This window comes from Eulemur rufifrons, chromosome 21 (genome assembly GCF_041146395.1).
Source record: "Eulemur rufifrons isolate Redbay chromosome 21, OSU_ERuf_1, whole genome shotgun sequence".
NCBI classification, from domain to species: Eukaryota; Metazoa; Chordata; class Mammalia; order Primates; family Lemuridae; genus Eulemur; species Eulemur rufifrons.
The window spans coordinates 6,809,421-6,831,113 of record NC_091003.1 but is presented as its reverse complement, the minus strand read 5'-3'; the positions used below and the strand labels follow the sequence as shown (position 1 = coordinate 6,831,113).

The following is a 21,693-nucleotide window of genomic DNA, read 5'->3' as shown; positions in this document are numbered from 1 at the left end:
TTAGTCACCAAATAAACCTTCCTTGTCTCCCAAGTCCCAGCATATCTGAATCCAAAATAAATCAACCTACTTCTCTTTATTATTCTCCCTCTCCTCCTCCACTCCATATTTATTTTAAGAGGTAAATTCCAGGACCCCCGAAATCCCTAGATGGGCTCCCACATAGCCAGGTCTGTAAACATCTGGCCACAATGTACAGGATCCGGCGGAGGTTGTAATCCTCGGAGTGCACGGCTACATTTACTCCCCCGGCTCCAGCTCCCACGTGCAACTTTGCAACTCACGCTCCGGCCAGGGGACCTATTTACTCGACTCGTTTGGCGGAAGGATTTCGCGCGCGGACGCAGTTACGCTCAACCGTCTCCTCCCCCTCCCCAAGCTTTGGCCCCGCCCCCTCCCTCGCGCCCTGGCCCCGCCCCCTCTCTCGCGCCCTATGGCCCATAAAGAAGTCCCGGTCGGGCCGCCGCACTCCCCGCGCGCATCCGTGCGCCGCCCGAGGCTGGCTAAGGAGTCGGCGGCCATTTTGTTCTTCTCGTGGTTCCAGTGGGGAGAGAAGGAGGAAGCAGGGAGCGGGGCGGCTGGGGGGGGACCCGCCGCGGCTGCTGCCACCGCCGCCACCACCGCCCCTGCTCGTGGCGTGGGAAAGGAGACGTGAGTCCCGGGCGCGAGCCGGCGGCGGCGCCGCTGCGGGAGGGTCGGCAGTGGGAAGGCGATGGCGGATATAGATAAACTCAACATCGACAGCATCATTCAACGGCTGCTGGAAGGTGAGGGGGGCGGCGGGCAGGCTGGGGGGCCCGGGCCCGCGGGCGGCAGGCAGCCCTGGGGGTTCGAGGGAGGGGAGTTGGGAGGCCGGTTGGGCTTGCAGCGCCGCGGGGAGTGAGCCCCGCGAGTTGGCCCGCCGGCTGAGGGCTGCAGCCGGAGGGAGGCCGTCCCGGGGTCCCGAACTTGGCGCCACCCGCCGACTGCCCTGGCTCCTCTCATTCATTGCATGGGGATGTAGCTTCTTTTCCTCTTGGCCGTGGAATTTGAAAACTCCGCTCCCCACCCCCACGTTTCCCGCCTCTATCCACTTGCCCCCCGCAAACTGGACCAGTCTTTGGAGAGAGAAGGTTGGGGGCCCCAGTCCGACCTACTGGACGGCGTGGGCCGCACTTTTCACTGCGAGATGGAGTTTGTGGTACTAGTCCTCTCGGAAAGCAGTTTGATGGGGGTATGGGTTCCACCGGGTTTCGGGGCTTCTTTTCCTGCTTGCTTTTATTATTTTCGTGGTTCTGGGGTCGGGGGATGGATTTCTTGTTAATTGGTGACGAACGTTCGCATCTTAAGAGATGTGAGAACCTATCTTCTCTAGCCCCCAAATCCTTTTAAGTTGTCCTAATCTTGGAGACGTCTTTGCGCTGTTGCCCTGAACATGCATCCCAACATGAAACCGGCGATGATGACAGTATCGTTATCTCATGTTAAGCGCTTTGCGTTCATCAAATTTTTACTGTAATAATAATAGCTAACGCTTTTAAAGCACTTACTGTGTGTTAGGCATTCTTTGAGCACTTACCATACATTTCGTTCAGTTCTCCCAACAACCTTGCAATATAGGTGCTATTATTTTTTCTTGTTTTACAGAAGGAACTAAAAGGTGAAGTCACTTGACCAAGGTCACACAGTTAGTGACAGTCAGGTTTCAAACCCAGGTAGCCAGGAGCTAGAACTGGCTACATTCCACTGTCATCCTATGAAGGAGGGAAGGAAGTGTTCCGTGGTTAAGCAAAGGTTAAAATAAAGCTTTAATTTTGGCTCACCTAAGCCATGTGAGGTGCCTGGCCATTGATTCATATTGATGTGGGAGAGGGATGAGGTTCAGATTTTGAAGAGGGAAGCTGAATTGAGCAGCTCTGAGATTCAAGAGCATGTCTGGATGCTAATGTCTCATCCGAGACTTTGGAAGAATTCATTCAAATCCCCTGTTTGATTTGGGCATTTGGTGTGAATTTGGCTGTGTTTTAACTGCTTTTTGCCTTTATACTGTCCTCCTAAAACATTGTAGGAATATAACTGCCATGAGTGATGGAGTGTTCGACAGCTCTGGTGTTAGAATTTGCAGACCTTTTAAAGTAAGGTATTAAAATGAAACTCCTGAAAATATCTCATCCTTAATCTGTGCGTTCTTTCCTTTTATGCTTTATTAAAAGAAAACCCCACTAAACGTCATTAAGGACCCCTGAAATGCTCTTGAAATGTCGCTGCCATTTGTAGGGTGAAAACCTTGTCATTTAGTGCTTGGCGTACTTTTCATACTAGTTAATACAGTTCCTTATATGAGGCAGCAAGCAGTTGGTGAGAAACTGATTAGTTTGGAATAAGAGGAACTTTTTATCAAATATCTTTCTAAATTTTTAAATTCTGCACATCTTTGCAGGGATGTGTGTGGCTAGACCAGAGTGGGCTTTATTTCTCCAAGAAAACAGGAAAAAATTGGAATTTGTATGGATTAGAATTTTAAGATCATTTAAGTCTTGTCAGTTTAAGTTCTGGTTTTTCCCATAACTGCCTCTGTATTCACATAACAGATTCTGTTAATTTTAATCTTTAAAATCATGCAAAGAAATTTGCCTGGTAAATTTAATTCATCTAAAATGAAATCAGTGGTTTATCTTCTTTTTCTATTTTTTTGAGACAGAGTTGCTCTGTTGCCCAGGCTAGGGTGCAGTGGCATCATCATAGCTCCCTGCAACCTCAAACTCCTGGGCTTAAGTGATCCTCTTCTTGCCTTGGCCTCCCAAAATGCTAGGATTGCAGGTGTGAGCCACCACACCCAGCCCTCGTTGCATGTTATGTTGCACTTGAAAACCAGATTTTTTTAATATATCATTTTTTGCTGAAATTAATATAATAAAGCAGTGCATTTTAATGCTTCTGGAATGAATAGTCTAGTTGCACAACATACTTGAAATTCCTTTTTTTCTCATGGATGTCAGCAGAGAAACAGTTGAAGATGATCCATTGAAGATATGTCCACGTCTGAGTTAGAGGATTTTGATAAAAAAAATTTTGTGCTTTCTGTAATGTCCCCAAAACCTTTTCCCTAAAAATTTTAAGATTTAAGTATATCTGAAAGTGGAAGGAATATGGCTTGTGACCTTTCAGACATTTTTGCGTGTTAAGAATTGGTCTTTTAAGCTTGAGGGCCGTGTGAGCTAGTTGAGAAGTGGCTCAGTAATAGTACTAGAAAGGTAACTCAGAAGTGAAGTCTTAGTTGAAAAAAACAGCATGCTGGTTTAGATCTTAGATCACTGCAGCTTTGCGGTTCTTTTCTTCTCTAAACTCTGAGTATTTTTTAGTAAGGCAGGCATCACCTCTGTAGCTTGGAAGCTTTTATCCAGGCTCTGCCTTGCTGCTGACAAAACCTTAAAGTTGTTACTCCTTAGTATAACTGCTATTAGTTATTTAAATAACTACATAGAAAATGTGATTTAGAGAGAAAGTAAACCAGCTGATAATTTGTCTGATTCTCTACTGTGTTGGAGAAAAGTGAGATTTGGGGTGCTTTTGTAAATGACCTCCTTCAAGGAGCAAGGGTGGCTAGCATTTTTCTTGCAATGCAAGTGATTGTAACTTAATCTTAATGCACATCCTGGTTTGCAAGAAACTGTTAAGTCTGAGAAAGGCCGTTGTCAAACTGCAAGAGCATGTCAGGCTCTGCCTAATTGTCTGACTTGCTTTCGTGATTTAAATATTAATATGACCTCTGCCCTGGCTCACAGAAAGTGTTTACCAGTTTAATCCTCTGATGATGTGTAAGGATTGTTCTGTAAATAGTGTTTAGACATTCTCAAACTCTAGGATAGTTTAAATAACCCACACATTCAGCTTTTTGGTGTAATAGGAAACATGTCCATATTCTAGTGTTTAAAAAGCCGTCTCTGGTCCTAAAGATAATAAAGGGCAAATATAACCATAAAAAGGGAGGGACAGAGTTCTTAAGATGCTGACCAAAGAAAACAAAAGCAATCTTTTCTAATGAAAATCTGTAATTATTTTTTACGCAGCAGATAGTTTTAACAATAACATCCAAATTGTGAGTTTCTAATTTCCTAATTTATAAGAACTCTGTGTTGGGAGCCCTTCCATCATGTCAGTTGTATGCCCACTTCCTTTCCTACTAGGCAAGGCAGGGCAGTTCTGCTGGAGACAGATGATCTGCAGCTTTCATGAGTCCTTTTTTAAACCACAGCATCAAAAAGGATTATCTGTTGTGCCCACGGTGCCCCCTTGCTTGTCTGTAGCAGGAGGCAGCAGTGAAATCTAACAGAATTGTGTATGTCATTCTGTTGTGCTGTGGGGGAGGGTGACACCTAGGAGCAGAGGCCTGGACTCTCCTCAGAACTCGGGGAATGGAGGTGGGCTGGGCCGAGCGTTAGTAGCCCCAGCAGTAAATCCTCTGTAGAAGTTGGCGAGGTGATTTTGTATTTGAAACTACATTCCTATTATAAACCTGTGACCTGTTATGCAAAATCTGTGCCAGTCAGTCCATTTGACGAGGTGAGAATTACTGATCCTGAAGCAGGGAAATGATTGTTGATAATATATGGACTTAACCATTTAACTTAATTTGTAGTTGGGGCTATTAGTAGACCTTAAAGATTGAAATGTGAGGGAGATAATATTCTGGGTGTGAATTGCTTTGTGGATGAGGAAACTGGACAGTCTTATTCAAGGGGAATAAAGATTTTATTTCCTTGGATCTTATGGATATGTAGCACAAATTTTTACATTTCAGGATCAGACCTCTGTATCTAAAACATGAAGAACAGATGATTTATTTGTGGATTTTGATGATTTATCTGAAATCTCCAGTTTCTCCACTACACTGGGGTTTACGGGCATTTCTCATCTGGAGGGGAGTGGGTGTCACCGATAGTAAGGCTTATAGGAAATGAAAATTCATAAAATGTAGGGTCAGATGTGCAGTCTGCTCAGTGGTATTGTATCAGAATGTGTTCTTAGACTGTGGAAAGTTAAACATTGTTCAGTGGACTCAAGTGTAGAAAACTCAAGATACTTTATTGAGAACAGTGGGCAGTGTTGGGCAGCTACATCCTGACTAGCTGTCCTGAGAAAATTGGTGTCACCTCTAAGTGCCTGAAGTACAACCCCAGCAGTTAGAAAAGTCAAGATTGGGGAGAGTATGGTGTGGAAACAATTAAGATGGTCAGAAAGTGTAAGTCTTCCAGCTGATGACTTTGCAAAGAAACTGAAAGATTCTTGATAACATTTTTGTGGTTTATATTTTTTGCAGAAAAGAACTGAGTTGTTTGTGGGAAAGTTTAATGTTGCAAATATTTACCGGTGTTTTGTTTTGTTTTGATTCAAGGTCTTAATTTCCTAAATCTGTCAAATATGAGGTTTTTGATTCACTGAAATAAATATGATGTGGCATATTCTTAAGATTACCACCTACTTTAATAGGATTATCTTAAAACAGCAAAATCTCTTTTGACTTATTTTTATACTGGTTGTGCCTCTTTTAGGTTCTAAAGCTTTATTTTATTCAGCTGCGGCTTTTTTTGGTGTGTGCTATTTCTTTAATATGATTTTCTTTCAACAGTTAAGGGGACTTTATGTGACAGGAAAATTTTTTTATTCTTCATAAATCTCAAATTCATCTTAAATTTCCTTCCATAGTTTTCATATCTGCTTTGCTTGTTGCCAGGCTGTCAGAAGTTAGTGTTGCTTACGAGGATAAGCTGGTGTTGTAAATAGTAACTGTTTAAATTCTTTTATAATTTTGAGTTTTTATCAATTTTTGATAAAACTGTGAGGAAGTTTTTATGATGTGCTCATGTTAGTGATTTACTAGATAGATTAGATATGTTTCCACAAAAACAGCCTTTGCTGAACATAATGCATTTTTCTGACTCTCTAGCCAGATAAATGCTTTTACTAAAAAGTCACATTTTATATCTAAGTTGATATTTTAATGTATTGATCATGAACCTTTATGTGTTCACAGTGCTTAATGATTTTATTTCCATGTAGTACCTAGCACTTGGGTTTCTGAGAAGCACTCCATCTGGGGAATAGAATTCTTACTCATTGGAATAAGAATTTATTGGCATTCAGTTGTTGAAATTATTTTATTTTTTTGGAGACAGGGTCTCACCCTGTTCCCCAGGCTATGTCGCAGTGGTGTGATCATAGCTCACTGCAGCCTGGAACCCCCAGGCTTAAGCAGTCCTCTTGACTAGCTGGGACTACAGGCATGCACCATCACACCTGGCTATTTTTTTTTTTTTTTGTAGAGACAGGCTGGTCTCCAACTCCTGGCCTCAAGGAATCCTCCCCCTCAGCCTCCCAAAGCTCTGGGATTACGGGTGTGAGCCACAGTGCCCAGCCTATTCTGGATATTTTATACAAGTGGAATCATACGATATTTGTCCTTTTATGACTGGCTTATTTCACTTAGCATATATCATCCTTCATTTTTTTATAGCTGATATCCCATTGTATGGATAGACCACATTTTGTTTATCTCTTCATCCATTGATGGGCATTTGAGTTATTTCTACCTTTTTCCTGTTGTGAATAGTGCTGCTGTCAACATTCGTGTACAACTATCTGAGTTCCTGTTTTCAGTTCTTTCGGCTCTATACTTCAGCTGACATTTTGATGGGTTTTTTTCTCTCTCTTTGAGATAAGGTCTTGCTGTGTTACCCAGGCTGGAGTGCAGTGGCACAGTCATAGCTCATTGAAACCTCAAACTCCTGGGCTCAAGTGAGCCTTTTGCCTCAGCCTCCTAAATAGCAGGTACTACAGGTGCATGCTAGGTTTTGGGGGTTTTATTGTTTTTGTTTTTGTTTGAGACAGGGTCTTACTATGTTACCTGGGCTGGTCTTGAACTCCTGGCCTTAAGCCATCTTCTTGCCTTGGCCTCCCAAAGCGCTGGGATTACAGGTGTGAGCCACTGCACCTGGCTGAAATAATTTTTTTTTTTTTTTTTTTTGAGGCAGAGTCCCCACTCTGTCAGCCTGGCTATAGTGCCGTGGTGTCAGCCTAGCTCATAGCAACCTCAAACTCCTGGGCTCGAGCAGTCCTTCTGCCTCAGCCTCCCAAGTAGCTGGGACTACAGGCATGCACCACCATGCCCGGCTAATTTTTTTCTATATATTTTTAGTTGTCCAGCTAATTTCTTTCTGTTTTTTAATAAAGACAGGGTGTCACTCTTGCTCAGGCTGGTCTTTAACTTCTGAGCTCAACGGACCCACCCACCTCAGCCTCCCAGCCTCCTAGGATTACAGGTGTGAGCCACCACGCCTGGCCTGAAATAATTTTATATTAACTATTTGAACAGCTACTTAGAAAGATATCATAGGGTGATGACCCTTGAATTTCTCACCTAGAGTCTCTTTTGTGTAAGTTTCTCCTGTTGAGCACAGAGCACAATGAGAGCTTTAAACTTCAAGGTAAGAATTGACTGATGTTTATTGAGCAGAGCTGCACTGTTTGTATTTTTCTTTGTAGCTAGTAACACTAAAATGGAGACATTTATGCCTTTGGGGTTTTTTTTAAATAGTTTTGAAGATACTATCCTTAGGGTGAACTTCTAGTTTTATAATTTTTATGGAGGGATAGTTCTTCTGCTCATAGTGTTTATATAATAACAATCTGCAATTACCTGGTTTGTCTTAATTTTCCATTGCCTCCACTAGGATGTAAGCTTCATGAGGAAAAAGACGAGGTTCTTGCCCATTCTGTTGTTTTAGGGTATTCCTAGCGTTTAACACAGGTCTGGCGCACTGTAGGTGTTTAGCGGTGATTTTGTTGGATATTTGAAGCATGATAAATAAGTGTTGATAGTCTAACAGGTTCCCATAATTTAGTTCTTATTTAATGCCTCCCGTGCATAAGGATGTGTTATGATTTTGTATTCCATATTGAATTTTTCTTAGGGAGCAATGACTATATATTTGGGTTTTGGTAATTTATCCTGCTAAAAACTCCTTTGGTTTGGAAGTTTAATGTAGAACAAATTCTTAAATGGGAGGGTGATATGGTGGAAGTACTAGACCTAGAGTTGGAGCCTGGTGTCCTTTTTCTTATAAGCTGTGTGACCTTGGACCAAGTCCCTGAACTCCTGTCCTGTAAAATGGGAGGTCATAGTACCTAATGTCATAGGATTGTTGAGAGGATTAAATGACAATGTAAAGCACAGTGTCCAGCAGATGGTAAATGCTTAGTAAATATTAGCTACAACAAATAAATAATTCTATTTGATAGACATTAAAAATAATGAAGTTGATTTTAATGCTGTTGGCTGGTAGGACAACTGTTAAGAAATACCTAGTGTTCACTTGGACTGTCAACCCATTTTGAAATCTTTTATCTTCTAACTGCTAGACAGTTATCTTCAATGTGAAATTTGAGAACAATCCTAAATTTTCACAGTTGGAAAAATATTCCAGTAAAGCCTGGTAGAAAAATGGCACCATTGGTTTGTAATTTTAAAGCACAGAAACAGGTTTTTTATTAATCCAAAGTGTTTACTCAGGAGTGTTTCATTCTAATGCCACAAGTCAACAGTACTTAAAGATTTATCCAGACTTCATTCATGCAACAAATTTTGAGTACCTGCTGTATACTGGCCATGGCTCATGGGCACTGCAGAGCAAGACTTCTGTGGTCCTCAGTTTACATTCTACCAGGGGCCCAGATGAACAAGCAGAAGCAAACTGGCAAATGTAATTCAAAGTACAGGCTGTGGTGGGGAGTGGACATTGTTAGAGCATTTCAGGAGGCATGGAGCAGGCTTGTGAGGGGAGAGAGATGAGAGAGGCTTTTCCAGGGTGAAGGGTGTGAGCAGAGGCCCAAAGCATGAGCACCTGCATGCCAATTGATGGAAGATGGTTTTGGCAGTTTCTATTTTTATAATTTTTTTCCCTTGAGCTAAATGTAGGGAATTTAAGAAGCTTTGAGACCAAATGTTGATGTTTTTGATGAGCACCATTCTTCAAGTATAAATAAATCTTTATTTGTTCTGGAAAAGTGCATCTAATCTTCACATTTAGAATAATTTTTAAATTGTTAGTAGTGTTGCTTTTTACTAATCTCTGAACGCACCCACTCAGAGGACAAAGTGAAAAATAGAACGAGAGAATTTAAACTCCCGTAAACTATGTCTAAAGGTGGTAGTAGGAAGCTTCCAAAGCCAAGATTTATTTTAGCAACATTGATTTAATCTGATGGCATTGATTTAATACATTAGCATTCATATAATAAAATAAGCCTGCCATTCATATGTATGTAAGACAATTACTGCAGAAGTATTCTCGTGAAAGACTTAGAAGGGACTATTCATTCACAAGTGTGGAACTCTGCTGGAAAAAAAAAAAATTCAGGTTGAAACCAGAAGCTTCTAGGAGTTCCCTTCTAGCCAAAAATAAAAGTTTCCTGCTGGGCAGTCTTCCAAGTTTTTTTGCTAACTTGTGGTGAAATCACTAATGATTGGGGTTTTCTGGCCAGTGAAGCAGGGATCCCACCATTTTGCCACTGGGAGTGTTTCTTCTGTATATTGGTGTCTAGAGAGAAAAAGAAAATTATTGTGGTTCTTCTAGAAAAAAACGTTTTTTTATTGCTCAGTTGGTGTTGTATTACATATGCATCTGCTTCATATCTTCCATGAAAGGTTATCACTACTATGCTTTCCCTTTTATTGCTTCTTGTTTCATAACATTTTGATCAGAAAGAGACTTTGCCAATCTTTTAGTTCAGTTATATGTTTTGAAGGCCAAAGTAGTGAAGTGATTTTCCCAAAGTATAGAATTAGTCCAGAATCTTGGGTCTCCTGGATGGCCCCCAGTCCAGCCTTTTCTCTTAATAATTTTCACTTCATTGTGTGCTTCAAGAGTTTGTCCCTTGTCTTTTGTCATCTCTCTTAATATTTTTCATTGAAAAAAATATTCCTTTACACACAGTTCCATTTCTGCTCAAAACTTGTTTCTTTAGAGAATTCAGAATTTCAGTGGCCATTTCAGGCTAAAGATGACCTTACCTAGGGCAATAGTTCTCAAACTTAGACGCAACCCTTTTAATGAGAAAAGACTCCCAACAAATATATCAGTTTTTTGAGTAATTTTTATTGCCGTGTAATATGGTTACTTAGGTATTTACAGAACAAAGCTAGATACAAGCCAGTTAAACTTCTTGCTCTTATTATTAGGCCAGATGCTTTTATAATTTGAATACAAAGCCTCCAAAACCAATAAAATTTAAATTAGCAACATTTATGTAATCCGATGGATTTTGTAGTCTTGTTAACACTGAATCACTTGATACTGGGTTTATTGGTGGGAAGATGGAGCCTTCAGATCTATATTTAGTCTGGTCCTATGTTCTTACGTCAGTCTTAATTCAGAGAATGCCATCTCATCAATCTTTTGTTGAAAACAAGTATAAAGACTTGGACCCAGGCACGTTAGGGATAATCAGGTCCCACACTCAGCACAGACTCTGCTGGCAAGCAATTTTGCTGGATTGCCAGTTTCATGAAGGGGCCACTTTGTAACTGTAAAATTAAGGTACATTTAGCAATTCAGTGCTATTTACTCTGTATTAATGATTCTCTAATCTGTTACAACTGGAACTAAAACAAAAAAAATTTTAATTTCCACTACTACCTACCTGCTGATAAATGAATTGTTATGTTACTAAGCCTTCCACTTCAACAGTGAGTCTAGAACTCTGAGTGCTCTGTGGGTGAGCACTTTGGAGATTAGAATGCCCAGTGCTGTGCAATGATTTCTTTCTCCCATTGATTTTTTTATCTGTTCAGATTACTAGGATACTCTATTTCTTAGAGCACGTGCTGACTTCCTTTGCACTGTACAAGCATGATTATGAGCACAAATGCTTTTTTCATAGGTAAATCAGGGACCCTTGAAGAGATAGATGCTTATTGTCCCGTAAACACTGATGGGGGAGGCTTCTGAGCATCCCTACAACCACAGTGTAAAACTAGCAGTTCTCAGGACAAAGTCTTTGAAGTCTCCTGCTGTGCACATACTCATTCATTTATAAAGCTGGAGAAGAGAAGGCTAGAGGCAATAAGTCCTGGTGGGTGGGCTGTTGTGACAAGGCCACTTCGTGTGGCTTGGGTGTGGACTGAGGCCTGGAGCTGTCTTCCTTGGGGAGCTAGGTAGTGAAAGGAAGACTTTCTAACAGCACCAAGATGGCAGACAGGATGGCCCCTTGCTCTGGATACTATGAAGTCTTGACTTGGTATAGAAGATGCACTTAAATAATCTCTGAAATGCTGTCCTAAGATTTTGATTCACCATTAAAAAACCACATTGTTTACAAGTGTCCTGAAAATGAAGCCAGTTAGAAAGCTAGTTAAACCATGTTTTTGTCCCCTCTTTGTCTAAACCTTGGATATTAAATTGTATTTTGGCTTTGTTGGAATAACTGGGGTTTTTTCCCCCTGCAGTAAGAGGGTCCAAGCCTGGTAAGAATGTCCAGCTACAAGAGAATGAAATCAGAGGACTGTGCTTAAAGTCTCGTGAGATCTTTCTCAGTCAGCCTATCCTACTAGAACTTGAAGCACCACTCAAAATATGTGGTAAGTTTTGGGCACACTAAATTATCTTTGGTTACAGTGTGATTAACAGAGTCGAGGATATATTGATGAACTTGGATTAGCCAGCAGAATCATTTCCTATTTATGAATAACCTGGAATTAAAATTAAGTTAAATAGTGGCTTTAGAATAAGTACCTCCAATGGACTTAGTTTACTTAAATGTACTTCAGTTTTTAAAAAGTTATTTCACTGAAGGCATGTAAACATTGCAGAGGAAAAAATGAGATGAAGAATGGAGAGAGAGCTAAGATAAGGTCTGAGCTACTGAATACATAGGATTGTGTTTAAGCTTAAAGCAACACTCAAGTTATTTCTAAAAATAGAACTTGATGCTGGTTTATGGTTCTGTTTCTTATATAATAGAAGCAGAAATCTGTGTTTAAACTCAATATACTATAAAAACTATACTTTATTCATTTGAGTAATGATACATTCTTCTTCATATGTGACTATACTCATAAAACTTTGTGTGCATGTTTTTTAAGGTAAAATGCTCTTGGGCATTGTCTGGCAGGGAGAAATCGAAAGCTGAAAGCACTGATGGGTGTAGAGTGTCTGCTTTTGTTTCGGTGGGGCCAAGGCTCACTAAAAGTACAGCAGTTCTGCTGACACAGTACCCGGAGACAGAGCTGTCAGGGATCTGATACTGATCAGCCAACCTGGAAGGAAAACCAAGTTACTTGGCAAGAGGCCTTCCTAGACATAACACTCCTTTCCACAAAATAAAATCTTAATTAGTTGAATTTTGTGTGAGGTTATGGACATACACACACTTAAAATTTTTATTAGGCTCAACTGAACTAAATATGATGCAAGATTACAAATACTTAGTGTTGGCTGTCAAATTAAACTCATTGCTAGAGGTCAATGCCATTGTGCAATGAATATTTAAAGAATGTCTTCCCAAAGCTTTGTTAGTGGGTTAAGCTCTAAGTATGGAAACACTGTGTAACAAAATTATTGCTTCTAGGTGACATCCATGGGCAATACTATGATTTGCTTCGACTTTTTGAGTATGGAGGTTTCCCGCCAGAAAGCAACTACCTGTTTCTTGGGGACTATGTGGACAGGGGGAAGCAGTCATTGGAGACCATCTGCCTCTTACTGGCCTACAAAATCAAATATCCCGAGAATTTTTTTCTTCTCAGAGGGAACCATGAATGTGCCAGCATCAATAGAATTTATGGATTTTATGATGAATGTAAGTACTTTCTACAACTAAGGAAGAATTATTTAGATTAAGATACTTTCGTCATCAACTGAGCCATCACATACTTCTGTTAGAATTTGTGAGAACTTAGGTAATATGTTATCTCTCATGTTTTCTATTTCATTAATTTGCTTTTATCTTAGTTTTTTCTTTCTTGGGTGGAAAAATAATGCTGCCACTATAATATTACATAATGAATGTTCTAGATTCTTTTATCATGTGATGGTCACATTAGGAAGTAATGATTACAGAAGTGGTTCTTTAAGATAGTCTTTGTGAGTATTCACAGATAATTAATTCTTAGTACAACTCTTGAGAACCTGTCCACATAGAGTTTGTTTTTTAGCAACTTTATTAAGATATAATTTCATTCCATAAAATTCATCCATTTAAAGTGTACAATGCAGTGGATTTGTAGTAAATTTATAGACTTGTGTAACTGTCACCACAGCCCTCAGGCAACCACTAATCTACTTTCTGTGTTTATAGTTTTGCCTTTTCTAGACATTTCGTATAAATGGAATCTTGCAATATATAAATAGTTTTTGATATTGTAGTTTTTCTTCTTCTGGTACATCTGCACCCAGGGAAAATGGCAGTTACTTTCCTAAAATATGTTGAACAGAGAAAACAAAACTAAAAAAATATGTAGTTTTTATTTTTGCAATATCTCTTCTGGTTGGTGTTCTGGACCCCTTTTGGATTGTTTAGTTGAAGGTGAACTTTGAGTGAGTTGATTGTTGAAGGAAACAAAATTCTTAAAACTTTGAAAATCAGTTTGGTAGAAGGTTTCTTACTGTTTTAAGTAACCATAAAATGTCAAAAAGTTTTGAATACTTGCCTCCACCTGCTTTTGTGCTCATCATTTTTGCTAGGAGAGGGTTCAGGTTCAGAGTGGAGGGGTGGTTAAGACATTTCAGATACTCAGCACTTGCTGATATTTATGATGAGGTAAGGATTGTTACTGTGGCCCTCCCCCAGCCTTGAGTTGTAACCTACAGTCTCTTTTCACAGGGGTGTGTTGAGCTAGCTCATTTGTTCAAAGTGGTCCTAGAATGGTTACATGTTCATAGACTTAGCCCTTCTACCCCAACCCTTTCCACAAATAAATGTTTGCTTGGTCTGTGGCCTTGAGATCCCAACTGATAAGAAGATGAGGTGGGAGGGGTTATCAGAGAGAGAAATCTGGTGAGTTCTGGACTGACTGGAACAACTGAGTCTGTGCAATGAGTCTGTATCAAAGAAGTCCTAGTAAAGCAGTTGCTACTCCTTAGGTACCAGAGGCAGGGACTTTTGTAGCATTGTATTTTGGTCATTTGTTATAGACGTTACTTTTGGGTTAAGAAAGGTTTCCTTTTACATAGCTGTGAGCTCAGCAAGTACTTCCATGTTTTCACTGATGAGGTTCAGATCTCACTGATCTTGTGTGACGTATATCCTAATGTAACAATATTGAGTACATCAGTTTCAGTTTTTGTTTAATGCAAAGGCCTTTAAAAATTATTTAGAAAGGTCAGTGTTGGTTGATACCAATTTTGACTTCTGTTTGGTCATCGAAGCACATTTATCGACATGCTCAAGCTTTCCCTCTCTTATCAGTCTACTTGTGGGCATAAAAGTGCCCTTGACAATAGGTAGCTTTCAGTTGACAGCTTGCAGGCATTCTTTTTTAAAAATCGATAATTTTATTAAAATGAAAAGTTTAATTCAAATGTAGATTTTCATACAATTTTAAAACTACTGCTTATTTCCCAAGTATAATAAGTACTACCATTTTTTTTCCTTTTCTTAACTTTATGAATGTGATGCTGGAAAGACTGGGGTATGTTGTTGGGTAAAACATGCATGTTTGATCCTTTCCTGACACCAGAGCGGTCTGATGGTGTAGTATCTGAAACTGCATTGCAGGTTTTGCCTCAGACTTCTAGGATTTGGAAGCTTGAAGGTACCTAGGTGATTACCCAGGCTAAACCTTGCAGGAGCCAGCTGTTCCTAGGGTTTGAAGTGGCCTTAGGGAGGAAAGAGAGAAGAGAAAGCAGTGACCCTGTACTTGGTTAAGATGCCAAGAGGCAACAGGAGGGGAAAAAACTGTTTTTTGATGGAGGGACCAACAAAAACAGCAAAGGAATCAGCAAGAGAAACTGGCATATGTTAACGTGACTAAAAGAATCAAGGAGTCAAGCTGACTTCAGAAAGGAACAGGATCAGTAATGGCAAGCAAATGCAGCATGTGGGAAAGGAAAAGTCTCCAAGGAAGCCATTGGATGATTTTGCTCAGAGACAGCCTTCAGTAGAAAATGGAGACACGGCCAGGCACAGTGGCTCACACCTGTGATCCCAGCACTTTGGGAGGCCAAGGCGTGAGGTTTGGTTGATCCTAGGAGTTTTCAGACCAGCCTGGGCAACGTAGTGAGATCTCATGTCTAAAAAAAAATTAGCCAGATGTGGTGGCGTGTGCCTGTGATCCCAGCTACTCTAGAGACTGAGCCAGGAAGATCACTTAAGCCCAGGAGTTTGAGGTTGCAGTGAGCTATGAACATACCACTGCACTCTGGCCCTGGCAACAGAGCTAGAGACTACCCTGTCTCAAAAAAATAAAAATAATAGAGACAGAATGAAATCATTTCATAAATGAGGGTTAAGGCAGCATGGCCCCTGTTGATTTTTGGAATGTTTGCATTATATTACTGGTTAAGCATCCCTCATCTGAATCCAGAATGCTCCAATGAGCATTTCCTTGAGCATCCTGTCAGCACTCAAAGAGTTTCAAATTTTGGGGCATTTCAGATTAGGGACACTTAACCTGTACCATTATTATTATCTCTATTGGAAATTGGAGGTAGTGATTGTGTGCAGGTTCCCCTTCAGCCTTTTTTAGGGAACAATTTGTTAATAAGCTTCCAGAATCCTCCAATGAAATACTATGTGGGACAGAGGGAATAATTAGTGGCCTCCAAAGAAATGCAAAACAAAGTGAACCATGGCCAGGGTTAGACCTAGTCATTGAGAAACCAGAAACTATCAGGAGAAAAAAATAGCTCTCTTCTGCAGAGAGAGAAGTCAGATGTTTGCTGGATTTGCATTACATTTCTAATCCTGTGCTAAACCTTTACCCTGCTTGATTTGCACTGTGGGGGTGGAAGGTGTGGTTCTATTAATAACTCTCAAAGGAGAGGTCCAGGTTTAAGCCTTTAGACATCCCTCTAGTCCTTAGGATAAGAAGAAAAAGAGAATAAGGAGAAACTCTTGGTTTAGGAATAAAGATTGTGCTTTAGTGTGTGGTAAGGTACAGGAGACAAAGGCACCTGAACAGCTGGGCTGTCCATGGGACCGTCCTTAAATCAGTTCAGACAGATTTGTTCTTTCAAGGTTTATGAGTAGGTTTATAACTGGAAACATAATTTTCATGTAGAAACAGTGCTTAAAGGCATGCTTGTGTCAGTCGTACTGACCCCAGAAAACATGGAGCACGTGCTGGGGACGGGGCATGACTGCTCTGTAATGTCGATCCTGCGGGAAGCATTTAGAATTTGTGCAGATACCCCGTGGTGCCTGCAAGAAGCAGGCTGTATCCCTATAATCACTGTGCCTCCTGCTAGAGCATTTAGGGCTTGGGAGTTACCCGCTATCAGTAGGTTATTGAGGGGGAAGATGGGATGGATGTTAACTCTCAGAAGGAAGGCGGAAATTGCTCATGTGTGAGTTGTTCATAATTACCTTTAGAAACAGGAGCTGTCTGTAGGTGGAGATGGACAAAACAGACTAGATTTCACACAGAGTTGGTGCTACCAAATAATTGGTGGAATTTGATGGTAGTCCTTAGTTATCATCATATCTGGAATTCTAATTTTATACTTGTATGGAATTTTAAAATATTTCATGTGAAAATGTAATCATTGCTTGTAGATCAGACATCTCCAGGTGTCATGTATATCCAATTCTCAACCCCCTCCAAGAGATTCTTAATAAAAGCATAGTTTCATATATTTTAAAAGGCAATCAGAACTTTGCTTTGGAGGAAATTATCCTGAGAGAATCAACCTACAGAACAATAATCTCTTTATCCTAAAATTTTCACAGGTAAAAGAAGATACAACATTAAACTATGGAAAACTTTCACAGACTGTTTTAACTGTTTACCGATAGCAGCCATCGTGGATGAGAAAATATTCTGCTGTCATGGAGGTATGTGGGCTGATTTTTGTTCCAAATAGCTTTTGATTCCTTCTAAAAACTGAACACTTTGACATTTATGAGTTATCATTGGGTGGTGACTTTTGTCAGGTAACTCCTTTGTTGATGTGTTACATCACTGTTCACTCTGACACAGCCACGATCATTTGGACAGAAGTCTGATGTAAGCATTTGATTTGTTACAGGAAATTCTGGACTGTGTAACAGTTTGATTTGAAAATAGAACAGAAAGTATTTTTAACTATAAAATGAATAGCAGTTAATTTGCTGTGCCATAGATCCTCTAGAACAGTGAAGATGTGAACCGATTTTTCCTTGATCTGTTTTTGATCCTCTCAGAGCCTTTTCTGACTTGGATTTTAAGTTATTTTGCTTTACTCAGAGACTATGCTTTGTTTAATGTAATTAAACAGTAATTGCAAAGAATTTCTTTTCACGTGTGGTCAGAAGTTAGGCAACCATCGAAGAGCCTATCTCTGCTGTCCTGTACTTACATAGGTTTTGGTAGAGTTTTCAACTCGGATGACAATGATTAAACTACATCTGAGCTGGTCTGATAGACTTGATGGTCTGTGGACAGCACAGGTTTCCTAGAGAGCCACCTCACACCTGAGCATGTGCCTTGTCATTACAAATGTTCAACAATGACATCTAGCATGTACATTGCTCATTAGTCCCGTCAGCTGGGGAGACATGCAGGGGAATAGTTTTTAAAATCACTGGATTTTAATATACAGGGTTCTGTATTGTGTTTTAGTTTTTTTTTTTTTTCCAACCAAAACTAAGTAAATAAAACATAGCCATAGATTTAATTTAAGCTTTCATGTCAGTCATTGAGTCTCTGTAGACAAATGGAACTGTTAAAGTGATAACATCCTTTTAAAAGTTCTTTCTTCAATTTTTTTCTCATTTAATAGGTTTATCACCAGATCTTCAATCTATGGAGCAGATTCGGCGAATTATGCGACCAACTGATGTACCAGATCAAGGTCTTCTTTGTGATCTTTTGTGGTCTGACCCCGATAAAGATGTCTTAGGCTGGGGTGAAAATGACAGAGGAGTGTCCTTCACATTTGGTGCAGAAGTGGTTGCAAAATTTCTCCATAAGCATGATTTGGATCTTATTTGTAGAGCCCATCAGGTATTGGTTTTGAATTTTACATGTACACTTAAGAGCATGTGTGTGAACACAGATTCTCCTTGTTGATTTTGGTGGGTAGGTATTGCTTATTTATACAAAGTGTCTTTGGAAAGAACCTACAGGATAGCAGGCTCAGCAGGAAATTGAAGAGTGGTTTTACTCACCTAAAGTTTGCACCTACTTATCTTGAAAAAATTTTCTCTTCAAGGTGGTTGAAGATGGATATGAATTTTTTGCAAAGAGACAGTTGGTCACTCTGTTTTCTGCACCCAATTATTGTGGAGAGTTTGACAATGCAGGTGCCATGATGAGTGTGGATGAAACACTAATGTGTTCTTTTCAGGTAGAGCATGTTTTCAACATTATTTCCTTTTATTATATTTGGATTTTGCTGATTGAAAAAAGAAATTGCAGGCCAGTCATGGTGGCTCACACCTGTATACTAGCACTCTGGGAGGCTGAGGCGGGAGGACAGCTTGGGCTCGGGAGTTCAAGACCAGCCTGAGCAAGAGTGAGACCCCTGTCTCTACTAAAATTGGAAAAATTAGCTGGGCATGGTGGTGTGCCCCTGAGGTCCCAGCTACTCGGGAGGCTGAGGCAGGAGGATCACTTGAGCCCAAGAGTTTGAGGTTGCTGTGAGCTAGGCTGACGCCACGGCATTCTAGCCTGGGCAACAGAGTGAGACTCTTGTCTCAAAAATAAAAAGAAAAGAAAAGAAAAGAAAAAAAATTGCTATTTTCTATTTTACTGTTCATGTTGAGTGGGCTAAATTTTTATGTTCCCATAACCAGTGTGTTTGTCCTAGTTGAATAATGTGTGGATCCCTCTTAAAGGAGTAAAATTATCATGGGACCTGTCTTCCAGTGTTGAACTTAACTGTTTTTGCATTACTTAAGTAGGTAAAAATGAAGTAATATATTGGCTTCTTATGCTGCTAATGGCTCATTTATTATGAACCTAAAACTATAATGTCAGTGTAATGTTTGGCTTAGATTAAATCACCACTTGGATGGGAAAATAGTACTAACTGCTACCTGCCAGGTGTGCTATGTCCGCAGTCTCCAACCTTTTGGTTCCAAGGATCAGTTTCACGGAAGACAATTTTTCCAAGGAAAGGGAGAGGGGCATGACAGCTGTGGAGCTCTGCAGCCCGGGGGTTGGGGACCACAGTGCTATGTGGTTACTTAGTTCTGCTCTTCAGTCTAATTTCCACAAAACATTTGCTGATGTACCGTGACATCATTTGGCCTTCGCTCAGCACAAAAGCATTGTTTACACATAGAGTCTGCCTCAGTCTTTTTATCATTTGCTTATTATGATAAACTGTGAAACTTCAAACCAGCCCAGTCATAAACATAAATGCAACTATTGAAATCATGTTGCTGTCATCAGTTAAATGAATTGAAACAATTCTTTTACCAGTCATCAGGGAGAACTTGCAGCTTCCAGAGATTGTACAAGGATCCCCTTAGGGGTTAGAGGAACACTTCTAAAGAACTTTCCCCCTTTGTGTCAGAAAATACCACCAGGTGTAGACTTCAGAAAATTACCGTTTTACTCAGAGGCAGAATAATTTGTCCTGATCATAGATGTTATCTGTTCATCATAGCATTGATTACCATATGTTTAAATGTCAGCTTGGTTTGTGATAATATGCTAGTGGGGCTGTCACAGTTGTTTGAGGTAGTCTTAAATAGTCAAACATTTCTGAACAAAAGATATGAATGAGATTTAAGGACTCTTAAGATTTTGGGTTGAGTATATTTCCTAAAATGCACTGTCTTTTGAATCTTCAGATTCTAAAGCCTGCAGAGAAAAAGAAGCCGAATGCCACGAGACCTGTAACACCTCCAAGGGGTATGATCACAAAGCAAGCAAAGAAATAGATGTCATTTTGACACTGCCTAGTTGGGACTTGTAACATATAGTATATAACCTTCATTTTTAAGACTGTAATGTGTACTGGTCAGCTTGCTCAGATATATCTGTGTTTGTGGGGGCCCTTCCTTCCATTTTTGATTTAGTGAATGGCATTTGCTGGTTATAACAGCAAATGAAAGATTCTCCACTCCAAAAAAAAAAATCAGTGTTTTGTTTTTTAATTCCCTATTCCTTTTGCAAACAATTTTAATGATGGTGTTATAGCTGTACATCCCAGGACAGTTTATTCTGTCTAAGGGGTAAGTGTACAATTGATCTTTTTTTTAATTCAGTACAACCCATAATAATGTAAATGCTCGTTTTCTTTAGGATATAAAGAGAGCCCTAGGGTGCTCTGAATCTGTACATGTTCTTGTCATAAAATGCATATTGTTGATACAAACCACTGTGAACATTTTTTATTTTAAAATCTTGTTTCAAAGGGATTGCTTTTTCCTTTCATTGTCTTGTCATGTACAAACTAGGTTTTATAGCTATCAACATTAGGAATAACTTTCAACCTTGCCAGCATCACTGGTATGATGTATATTTAATTAAAGCACACTTTTCCCCTGCCGTATACTTAAAATGACGATTAAAGCCATTCTTTTAAATGTTTGTGACTCTTTCCTAAAGCCAAAGTTTCTGTTGAAATATGTGTGGACACACCCCCGAGTACAAGGTGGCGTGGTTGTGTACACGCTGCCTTCCTGGGGATTCAAAAACAGGTTTTGATTTTGAATAGCAGTTAGTAATGTAGTGCTGTTTAAGCTATTAATGATTAAAGTTAATAACATTTTGTACAATTTCCATATAGTCTATTCATTAAGTAATCTTTTTACAGTTACATCAGGCCTGAACTCGTCAATTCAGAAAGCTTCAAATTATAGAAACAATACTGTTCTATACGAGTGACCGATTATGCTTTCTTTGGCCTACATTGTTTATTCTGCGGTGAAGTTGAGGCTTATAAGTCAAAACAAAGGAACTAACTTACTATCCACCGGTTTATACAGAACTCACAGTTATCTATGACTTTTTTAAACTAAGATCTGTTAAAAAGAAATCTGTGTCAACAGATGACCGTGTACAATACCATGTGGTGAAAATGCATTCAGACTTATTAAATGACGTACTTGTTAAATCCTCTCAGTGTCTGTTTATCAGCACAATACACACAGGAGAACTGTTGATGGCATATTGAGTAGATTTTAATGAATAAATTGCTCTGGAAACCACACAGTTTCATTTTGGATTTGTCTTCCTTCAGATAGTCTGTTTTCCAAAGATGGATTTTAATATAGATGCTTATGATCTTTGAGTTCTAACCTGGATATAACTAAACGTCTGTAATAGAGTGATGAGATTGAACTATCCTCCTGTACTATTCAGGGAGACGGGACTTAATCTATATCCATAATTTTCTTACAGTCTAGGTTCACTTGAACTTGGGAGTAAATTCACAAGTGACTTACTGTGTTACTCTGGCGCAGCCACCTACATTTTCTTGCAGTCCTTTGATCTCTTCCCCCTTCCCCGATTCATCCGAACACAGTGTTGTCTCATGTTTTGAGACAACACAAGTGTGTTGAATG

At 39.8% G+C, this 21,693-nt stretch overlaps 1 protein-coding gene across 1 annotated transcript; it reads left to right on the top strand.

Annotated features, from left to right (window-relative positions):
• Positions 1-504: 504 nt before the first annotated feature.
• Positions 505-21,336, top strand: PPP1CC (protein phosphatase 1 catalytic subunit gamma). The gene is made up of 8 exons (XM_069496742.1): positions 505-767; positions 11,483-11,614; positions 12,604-12,834; positions 16,924-17,028; positions 17,955-18,178; positions 18,387-18,521; positions 19,975-20,035; positions 20,943-21,336. The coding sequence occupies exons 1-8, from the start codon at positions 713-715 to the stop codon at positions 21,011-21,013; spliced, it is 1,014 nt and encodes a 337-aa protein (XP_069352843.1). The 5' UTR covers positions 505-712; the 3' UTR covers positions 21,014-21,336.
• Positions 21,337-21,693: the final 357 nt, after the last annotated feature.